Consider the following 10,773-nt stretch of genomic DNA (forward strand, 5'->3'; position numbering starts at 1 on the left):
GGGGTCACTGATGGCCTTGACAGAGCAGTTTCCATAGAGCGAGGGATCAGGGGGAAAGCCAGAGTGGGTGCAAAAGGGAATGGCTCAAGAGAATATGCAGACAGTGAGTTTAAACGACTCATTAAAGATTTGCTGCAAAGACATGGGGTGGCAATTGGTGGGGGCCAATTAGAGTCAAGGAGTGCTGTTTGTTTCTTTTAAGAGGATGGACTTTTATATACTGATAGGAGCCAACTAGCAGGAGAACAAAATAGATGAGGTAGTGACAGAGAGGATGGATGTGGGAGTGACAGCCCGGAGAAGATTGTATGGATGGGCCCCCTGGTGACTTTTGGATGATCTGGCTTTCGATGTCACCTGTAATAAGAGGTGGGGCAGCGAGAGTGAGGTCACAGACATCAGAAGGCGAGCGGATGTGCTGGGAGTTGCTGGTGAAAGTTCTCTTCTGTTGGCTTCAGTTTGCTTGGTCAAAGTAGAAAAGTAAACTTACCAGCTGAGGGACGAGAAGGAAGAGTTACTGGAGTCATGAGCAGAAGATACAAAAGAGCCTTCAGGGACAATGGGACAGTGAAAAGAGCAGAGGGAGACGGGGGGAGTGTGCTCCCAGAAAGTTACGTTTTATCTTTGAGGTCCCCAAGTGTTGGATGTGTGATTGCCCTTCCTGCTGTCTACGAAATAAAAATTGAGTATGGTTCAGGGAAAATGCTATTTCATTCTAAGAGGCTGCCTGTTTCTCAGGAACGGTCATCTTAAACTGCAAACACTACAAAAATGTTGAAAAGAAGAACTTGTGTACCCAATGACCCACTATTTTCTATAAATTTGGTTGCTATTTAGTTCCCCTATCAATACCACAGAACCGATACTGCCTAGGATGGAGATACATCGATGCTTAAATGGAAATGAAATCTGTATCTTTTTCCTAAACTCCATGGCTTCCTTAACATCCCATTCCCCTTGGAATTTAGGGGTGTCCGGTATAAGAAATAAGAAACAGTTTGAGAAAATCCCGGCTCAGAATTACACAGCACAACCTCAGCTCAGAAGTATAGAGCCATAAAAATGTTTAGAAGCAAAACTCCATAACTACTCTTAAAGAATTTTGCAAACCTGGGCCTGCCCAGATGTTTCCAAACTGGAAAGGTACTCCAATCAGTTGACCGGTACGGGAACCAGAGGCTGGTCAGCCTTTTCTGTAAAAGCCAGAGAGTAAATATTTTCAGTTTTGCAGATCATTTTGTTGTAACCATGCAGGTCTGCAATAAGAAAGCGAAGAGCACTGGGAGACACGAAACAAATGGGCATGCCCACACCCTCCCTTCCACTCAGGGCAGCTTCTCTGTGGTGGGGAGCTTTGCCACAATGACTTGTTTCTTTGTTTCCATTGGTTTCTTTGTTTCCACATAACTGCTCAAACTCAGAACTTCAAGTGAGCCTGGTCCTTCAGCATCCATGCAGAAAGAAGGCTGAGCGGGGGTGGGGATCCCACCTGACAGAGAAGAGAGATGGCTTGTCACCATGACATGAGACAATCACACCTTCCGGGGTGAAAGGGAACAAAGATAAGGGAGGGGCACAGCAGTGGGACCCCTGGGTCACCTGCCAGGCTTGCTCTCCCTCCACGGCCACCCTGGGGGCCTGGGTGGTGTTTGAACTCAGCTACAGTGATTAGGCTGAGGGGACTCAGGATAAAGGACCCTCCGTCTCCACACTGGGTTCCAAACGCAGCCTCTCTAAGTCTACCCTCTGAATTTCTGGAACTCAGCTGGAAGAATACATGATCAGGCCAGACCCAGAGCCCAAGCCAAACACGACAAGGGTCACGTGGGGTTGTAACCCGGTGCTCAGCGGTCGGGGTCTCCTTGCAAATCTGCAGAAATCCCTGTTCTGCCTCATTCCTGGGAGAAACCCCACATCTCTTCCTGCTCTGTCTGTTCTTCTCTTGAGGCTATTGTCCTGGAGGGATGCAGAGTCCTTGAACCTGGCCCTCCAAAAGTACATAAGCAGCCTGTTCAATAAAACAAATTATGCACTTTTTCACATTTGCCAGTTTTTTGATTCCAGAAAGGCTGTGGGACTCTTTCTCACTGTCTCCTGTGCCCCCACCACTTGGTGGCCCTCTCCTCATGGAAACACGATTTCCCACAACTGCACCCTGCCTCCCAGCTTGTCAGAGGGGAGTGACCCACAAAGACACAGGTGTTTGTGAGGATCCTGTCCCCCAGCAGAAAGCCTACTCCTGGAGCCACGGACAGGGATCTGGCCTCCTGAGCCGCTCAGCTCTATTTGAAATCCTAAACTGGGGACCCCGAACATTGCTGACTGACTTTCTGAGTCACCTGGGCTGGAAGGGCCTGATTTTTCTTTCCAAGAATGGATGTAGCACAGCCTCCATTTTCAGGGCTGACATTCATGACGTATCTAGTTCCCCCAAATGCACCCCAGGAAGGAAAGGCCCTTCCATCCCACTGGTTAGAAACCCAGCCCAGGGGAGTTCCGAAGCACTGCATTGCTGTCAGGTCCAGCATCCCTGCAGAGTGGCCCCTGCCCCTGAATGAGCCCCTTCCCTGGGCCTTCCCTGCCTCGACATGACCACACCCCAGGTGGTGCTGGGGAAGGCAGGGAGTGCAGTGAGGGTAGGGGGGAAGCAGAGCCCCTTGCTCTGGAGTGAGGAGACCACAGAGAAAGGCACACACCACCCCGACCCTATACCCCAAACTCTTAGCCCCGCCAACACAGGGGCCGCTCTGCGCCCTCTCACCGTGGCTCTCCTGTGAGACTGCACCCAACCCGACATCTGGTACCCAAGCCCTACCTCCCCTCTTATGACAGATCCCGTCTTCTTGGAAACTGCCTAGCAGCGCGTATTCAAGGCCGGCAGCGGGCCTGGCGGATCTGCACTTCAGGTGCCCTACCTGGCCAGCCGTGCGTGCCTGGGCTCAGTCCTCTATCTTGCCCACCGGTAGCCTGGGTCCACGTCCGGTGCAAGCGGAGGCCACGGAGCCCAGGCTGATCCCCACACACGGACAGGTGAGGGTGCCCCCGCCCCGCTGCCCCGCTGCCTCGCCCACTGGTGGCAGCAACGCCCCAGCCTCCGGCCGGCGCCACCTGCAGGTCAGGACTTCCGGGCGGCCCTGCCCTCCCCGGCCCCACCCAGCTGTCCCATAAGCCTCCCCCCACCCCCGTCCTGGCTGCGCCCTGGCACCCATTGGCTCCGCAAGTTCTGCCCTCGCACAACTAGACTCGGGAGGACGCACGACGCAAGCGCTAGGGGAGGGTCCCGCGGAGTTGCCATGGTTACAGGCGCCACGCTCTGCGCGGGCCGGCGTGCGCTTCTGGGGCGGGTAGCGGGCTCCGGAAGTGTGCAGCTGCCCGGGACCATGGCGGTGCTTGCTGCTGGGGATGGCGGCTTGCTCGGCCGGGCGACTAGTTCTGGCCTGGTCAGTCGGCGGCCGACATCCTGTCTGGGGCGGCGTCCCACAGACGGTAAACGTACGTCCGCGCCGTCGGCGGGGCCGGCGGACATGAACCGGGGTGGGATCGGGGTAGGGGCGGTGGCCGGGGAGGGGTGTGGTGCTGGGGAGCGTGTTGGGGCGGGGCGGGGCAGGGCTTGGGCACAGCCTCAAGCTTTCCTCCCCCTCAGGCAATGGGGCTGGGGCCGCGAGTCTGGGTCGCCCTTGGTGGCCGCGGCCTCCCAGAACCCCCCGGGAAGGGCAGGCGGAGGACCCATCTTAGATGAAGCGGGGCCTTACCCGGGTTTTGAAGAGCCCCAGAATCAGATGTTGGAATGGGGTGGCTTATCAGCCTTGTTTATCTGCAGGGAAATTTCAGTTCCATCCAGATGTTGGTTCCTTCAGTCAACCTCAGGAAAAAGACACAAGGGTCAGTGCCGATAAGCAGTTATCTAGGGCTTGACTCAAAATAAACTATGCGGGGTGTAGGGATGGTAGATGGGACCCTCCCTCTTGAAGTTAGCAGTCTTCTGGGATTAGAGGCCCCAGTTGAGGATTACATCCTCATCTGCAGTAATGGAGCTTGTGAGAAACACACAGAGAAGGGAGGGGTGTTTTGGCGGTAACTCATTACAGAATCCAGGACCCTTGCCTGGCTCTTGTGTAGAAGAGTCTCGCCTTGGATAGGGCAACAGTTATCAAAGTGTATCCAAGGCCCCTGAGGTGCAAGACCATTTTCATAGAAACGCCGGGATGTCACCTGCCTTTTGCACACTCTTGCTCTCCCGAGTTCCTGCGGGGTTTTCCAGGGAAAACCTGGCCTGCGATATCACAAAACAGGGAATGCAGAGGCAGATAGGAGAATTCAGCTCTCACCAGTCCAAAAGAGATTTGCAGAAATTAAAATCACTGCTATTCTTCTCACTAATGATTTTTCTTTTGAAAAATAGAAATATATTTTGTTTAAGAGTATTAATGGTAACATACAGTAGATTGTTAATATTTTTAAGTGAATTCATACACTTTCTCTAACTTCTTATTTAACTTCTAACGCAGGAAATAGTGATAGATTAAACTCACATAAATAGCAGCCTTTTGGAGTTCTCAGTAATTGTTAAGAGTGTATAGGGTTCTGTAGAACAAGAAGTTTGAGAGCCCCTGGAGAACGGGTGCTCAGATGCTAGTCGGGTGCTTAGTGGTGTTAGACGGATGCCAAGATGTCTTCCGCAACTGCTCCCGGACTTGAAGTAATTGGCCACATGGAGATGGGTGGGCAGTGCCTCCACTTTACAAACCAGAAGCTGCTGAATGTGTCTGGAGTCTAGGCCATGGGCTGTGCAGGGATTCCCGTTGTATCTGTTCTATCTAAGCCGGGATTCCTGTACAGAGGCCTGGCCCTGAAGACCCGCTCTCCTTTGCTCCCAGCCAGGTACCTTCTGTGTGACTTCAACCCTCCAGAGGGCTTCAACCTCCTTAGGAACGTCTGCATCCACATTGCCTTCCTCCTGAAGACCCTGCTGAAGATGGAGGAGCCGGTACTGGTGCTATTCCCTTGGGGCCAACTCTACCACTGGCAGAGCCCCGATCCCTGGTCCGAATCCTTTGACCTCCCAAGTCTCAACAGAAGCATCCCTGACATTGAGTACGAGCAGTTCATTGCAGGTGAGGTGGTGGTCATTTAACTGGGGCCATGTGGTCTTTGTTCTGGTTCCGATCTGAACATCGGGTCATCTTACTTTGGGCTTGTCGGTCTGCTTAGGGGCCCTGCTCATGTTTCCTACACTGCAGGTGAATTTGGTTTTTCCATAGTTTTTTCGGGAAGTCAATTTGAAGTGTATGAGCTCTATGTCCCCTCCCCTCTGAAAACCCTGGCCTCCTGGTGAGATGCAGCGGTGACAAGGAGGCCACTGCCACAGAGGCCCTTGTCCCAGAAAGAGTCACTCGCTGTGCAGTCAGGGCTGTTCTTACCTGTAGGAAAACACGATGTGTGTGTAGCATGGGCCACGTGCTGGAGAAGATATGTAACTGCCCATCCAGTATAATTTGGTCCTGCTCAAGCTACCCATTTTAAATTTTCTATGAGGGAAGTGTTCAAGATTTTTTGAATAAAGGTATTTAGAGCTTATCAATTTTTTTTAAATTGAAATGTGTTTGATTTACAATGTTTTGTTAGTTTCAGTTATACAGCTGTTTTGTTAGTTTCAGGTATGCAGCATAGTGATTCAGTTGTACATATACATAGTCTATTCTTTTTCAGGTTCTTTTCCATTATAGGTTGCAAGATACTGAATATTCTTCCCTGTGTTCTACAGTGAATCCTTGTCGTTTGTCTGTTTTACATATAGTAATTTGTATCTGTTAATCCCAAACTCCTAAGTTTGTTTTATAAGTCTGTGAGTCTGTTTTTTGTTTTATAGATAAGTCCATTTGTATCATTTTTTTAAAAATTCCACATATAAATGATATCATATGATACTTGTCTTTGTCTAACTTATTTCACTTAGTGAGATAATCTCCAGTTCCATCCATGTTGCTGTAAATGGCCTTATTTCCTTCTTTGTTATGACTGAGTAATATTCTGTTATATCTAAATACCACATCTTTATCCAGTCATCTGTCAGTGAATGTTTAGGTTGCTTCTATGTCTTGGCCATTGTAAACAGTGCTCCTGTGAAAATTGGGGTGCAGATATCTTTTGGAATGAAGGTTCCCTCTGGATATATGCCCAGGAGTGGGATTGCTGGATTAGGTGATAAGCCTTTTTTTTTTTTTTTTTTTTGTCTTTTGAGGAATCTCCATACTCTTTTCCACAGTGGCTGCACCAAACTACATTCCCACCAACAATGTAGGAGGGTTTACTTTTCTCCACAGCCTCTCCGGCATTTATGGTTTGTGGACTTTTGAATGATGGCCATTCTGACTGGTGTGAGATGATAACATTGTAGTTTTGAGTTGCATTTCTCTGATAATTGAACGATATTAAGCATTTTTTATATGCCTATTGGCCATCTGTGTGTCTTCATTAGAGAATTGCTTGTTTAGTTGTTCTGCCCATTTTTGGATTTGGTTGTTTATTTTTTTCTTATTAAGTTGTATGAACTATTTATATAGTCTAGAAATTAAGCCATGGTCTGTCTCATCTTTTGCAAATATTTTCTCCCATTCCATAGGTTGTCTTTTAGTTTTACTTATGGTTTCTATTGCTGTGCAAAAGTTTATAAGTTTAATTAGGTCTCATTTATTTATTTTGGCTTTTATTTCTGTTGCTTGGGTTGCTTAGATTGCCCTACGAAAACATTGCTGAGATGTATGTCAAATAATGTTTTGCCTATGTTTTCTTGTGAGAAGCTTATAGTGTCGCGTGTAATATTTAAGTCTTTAAGCCATTTTGAGTTTGTTTCTTTTTGGTTTTTTTTGCGACTCTATTGTATGCTTTTGATTTGTGGTTACCTTATTCTTCAAATATATCAGCCCATTACTATATCTATTTCCTTTAGACTGATAAACACGTAGGCTCCAACACATCCTAAGAATAACGAAGAAAAAAAAGAAAGAAAAAAATCTACATTTTCTTGCTCCCCTCTCCCATTCCCAACTTTTTTTATTTTGATGTCCTTTTTCATTTTTACATCTTTATGTTTATTCTCTTGCAACTCGTTATTGCATTTCCAACTATGGTTTTCCTGTTTCTATAGCATCCTGCTTCCTTTCTGTTTAGAATAGAAATTTTTAATGTCTCTGTTAGGTTCAATATTGCTGAGTTATCTCACCTCCCCCTCCCCCCTTCCCCCCAGGCCTCTGAATCCTCAGTCCAGGGAAGCTAAACCATTCTAGCCTTCATCGGTTCTGGGAAAGCAATCTTCAGAGTGGGAAAAGACATTGAAAAATAATATTCTGTGAGTTGCATTCTACCCTTGCCCAGAGATGAGAAACATCTGAAGGTGGAGGAAAACAGTTGGAGGTGGGGAACACAAAGTCTTTTCTCCTTTTGCTACTGAAGAAATGATTGCTTTTGTAATTAGTGATGATGCCCTTTAAATTGGTGAGATCGAGATTCCACAGGTTCAGCGCCTGTGAACAACCAGCTGGGAGAAAGCTCTCTAGGGCCCCTGCAGTGGGAAAGGCAGCACCTCTGAGCACCTGTTGTTCTGTATTCTTCCTGCCTCCACGCGGGTTCCCTAGGCACCGTGCAGGACGATGCAGTTACCCAAGGTGGAGGACGGGGAGACCCCTGCTGTGTGGCGAGCCACAGAAGCCCACACTTGAAGGACAAAATGTAGAGTAGTGGGGCGGTCATAGGAACAGGGGATGGTTGAGACCCAGGATGGTGTCCTGGAGTCCAGCAGCCAAGGCTGGTGGGGCAGATGGGGCCCTGGGGCATGGGCAGTCCTTGAGGGATCTGAAGCAAAGATAGGAACCAAGAGACTGGATTCGTGTGGGGGTACGGCACCCCTTGGAGGCTGCGGGGCAGTTCAGTGGGCCCAGGGGGAGCGGGCACTTCCCCAAAGCTGGGTTGACAGGTCACAACCAACTCACTGGGGACCGAGAGGCACTGAATCATATTTAACTTTTTGTCCCTCTTCCTGGAAAAGAAACTGCTGCCTGTTAAATAGCCTGTGTCGTTAGTGAGAATTAAAGACATGAAGCAAGATTGCCTCAAAAGTCATCCATTGTGTAGTTGTTAATAAGGGTCAAATGAAAACTTGAATAGATGAAATGAAGCATTCATCAGAGGATTTGAAACTCCTTTAAAATAAAAATTCTTGCTGCCTTTGTTCTTCATTTCAGGGTTCACTTGGTGATAATAATCATAAACAAAGCAACAGCAAACCCTTACAGAACTCTGTCCTTCTGTTCCAGGAACGCTGTGTTCATGACAACCCAATGAGTTGGCACCACTATGAGTTCCACTTTAAAGGTAAGGACATTCATTAATCACACGGCTAATAAATGGCAGAGCTGGGACTTGAACCCGAGCTCTCTGGCCCCAGAGACCCCTCTCAGCCCCTTCACTGCAGCTCATCACTTGGCATGCCCGACACAGGCCAGCATTTACGAGCAGCGTGACCTTGGCCAAGGCTGCTTCACTGCTTGGTCTCTGATTCCTCATCTGTAGAATGGGGGTGTGGGCAGTGAACTCTGTGAGCTCAGTGGTCACTTCCTCCAGCTCTGCAATTCTACTGCTTTGAGTTAGTATAGTAAGTATCCGAGCCCCTACATGGCCCACACTTGGGCTGGCGCTTTGCTAGGCCCTGGGTTACGGAGCAAAGTAAGATCCGCCTGCTCCTCCGAGGAGCCTGTGTCCCTCCACGGCAAACAGCTGCGAGGCCCAGGCTCCCTCACTGGCGGTCGGGGGCTGGGCAGGAAAGTCTGATAAGAGAAGATGGAGGCAGAGCCCCTCCGGGAACAGTGGTGGCCACACAGCTCTCAGGAGCGAGAGCCTCTGTCCAGGCTGCTGAGAGGGGGATCCTCATGAGGCCAGTAGTCCCCCCAACCTAAGCCCTCAGGACAAAGATCCAGCCGTCCCTGCAGTGTCACCATAGAGCCAGTCCATCCTCATCACTGTGCCTCTGTGCTCCTTTGTCCTGGGGCCTCTCTTCCCCCTACACCCAGAAGACTCTTCTCCCTCTCTTCTCTGAGTGCCCCCTCACTTCACCCGTGGTCCCTGCTTCCTGGGCCACCATCACTGGAGTTGACGCTTTGCACCTTCACAACCCCCGTTTGATCAGGAACCTGGGTTGGCCTCCTTGTGCTCACTTTCCACCTTCAGATGATTGCTCCTCCCCTCGTGGGAGCACATGGAAAACCCAGATCCTTTCCTAGCAGTGCCTGCCACCCTGGCCTCCCTGCTCATCTGCCTCAGTCAGGAGCACCTGGACCACCAGCTCTGTATTGCCTCGCCTCCTACCATCAAGACGTCAAAGTTCATTCTCCTTCCACCACCCAGTATGGTCATTGTAGGGTCTTCTTCTCTGTCAGCCTGAGCCAGCCACCCCCCATTCACCCTACCCCCGGGCTCATACCTGGGCGTGTCTCCACCCCAGGTCCAGCCTCTCTCCTTTAAATGCCCACCTCTAGCCGTCCAGCTTCTTCTCCACCAGCCTCCCTGGCCCTCCTTCACCCTCACTGGGGCATCATGCGCTGACTCCTCTGCTTTCCTGCCTGTCCACGTTCCTCTTACTTCCACTTCCCAACCTTCCAGCTCTGCATCCACAGTCAGCACTCTCTTTATGACAGACAAAACCCCCTTGAGCCTTGACCTTTTCAGTTCCTCACCAGGCCGACTTCCATCTCGGTTCACCCAGCTCTACTTGTTCTGAGCCTGCAGGCAGCAGGCTCTCCCAGCACAGATTTCCAAGACTACAAATCAATGCCCACCATGTTGCCGCTGCCAGGCAATCCTCCAGGATTTCTCTAGTGAGCACATTTCCCCACTTATCACTCAGTGGTGTCAACATTCTCTGCTCTCTGCACACCTCTAACCTTCCCTCTGTCTCTTCCCTGACTCCCAGCAGATGGCCTTGCCTCCTGCTTCAGAGAGAATGACATGTCACTGGAAAGGAACTCGCTCACCTGCAGCAAACCTGCTCACCTCACCTTTTATCTGTCCCTCTCCCACCTGGACTCTAGCTGTAGTTGTTCTTAATTCAGTGAGTTTAGTTGACATATATATACACAGTGAAAAGCATAGCACACTATCGGCTACCTTCTAGGGGTTACTTTTTCAATTTAACATGGAGTGTGTGATTCATCCACTTCATTGCATGTACCTGCAGTTCATTTGTTTTAACTGATCTTAAATGTTGTGTGTGTGAAAGTAACACAAGGCAAGGGTAAGCCAGGATTCAGGATGCTGGTTACTTCCTGTGAGAAAAGGCCAAGAGCAGGATAGGGAAAGAGGACACAGTATGTCACTGTCAATATTCCTGTTATGATGCTGGGTGATAGGTTCATAACTGTGTCTTATAATATTAATTTTAATACATAAATACCTCTGACAGGCACCTAAGATGAGAATGTGTCATGAACCAAGACATACAATGGGTAATATTACATCATTATTGTTATGTAATCTTGTTATATTATATATTAATCATAATCTTACATTATTTGTTATGGGTTATATATTATATAGATGCATGAATTATATATTATGTGTATAAACACCTACATATGTATTATATACTATCTGCTAATAAATAAACAGAAGATAATATGCTAGTATATCTTCTATTATGTATTATTTAATAAATAATAACATACTCTATCCTGTTATATGACATGGAACATAATCTTTAATAAAATAAGAAATCTGTCAATA

At 48.6% G+C, this 10,773-nt stretch overlaps 1 protein-coding gene across 10 annotated transcripts; it reads left to right on the forward strand.

Annotated features, from left to right (window-relative positions):
• Positions 1 to 3,220: 3,220 nt before the first annotated feature.
• On the forward strand, positions 3,221 to 10,773 carry LOC141577141 (GDP-fucose protein O-fucosyltransferase 2-like). Of its 10 annotated transcripts, none has more exons than XM_074361219.1 (5): positions 3,230 to 3,492; positions 4,878 to 5,114; positions 7,247 to 7,413; positions 8,241 to 8,370; positions 9,279 to 10,773. In XM_074361219.1, the coding sequence occupies exons 1-3, from the start codon at positions 3,294 to 3,296 to the stop codon at positions 7,252 to 7,254; spliced, it is 444 nt and encodes a 147-aa protein (XP_074217320.1). In that variant the 5' UTR covers positions 3,230 to 3,293; the 3' UTR covers positions 7,255 to 7,413; positions 8,241 to 8,370; positions 9,279 to 10,773. The 10 variants fall into 10 exon arrangements, with proteins under 10 accessions (XP_074217319.1, XP_074217316.1, XP_074217320.1 ...); XM_074361221.1 differs by having other exon boundaries at positions 8,313 to 8,370; positions 9,276 to 10,773; XM_074361220.1 differs by having other exon boundaries at positions 8,313 to 8,370.

The sequence above is a fragment of the Camelus bactrianus genome, chromosome 3, assembly GCF_048773025.1.
Source record: "Camelus bactrianus isolate YW-2024 breed Bactrian camel chromosome 3, ASM4877302v1, whole genome shotgun sequence".
Classification (NCBI taxonomy): domain Eukaryota; kingdom Metazoa; phylum Chordata; class Mammalia; order Artiodactyla; family Camelidae; genus Camelus; species Camelus bactrianus.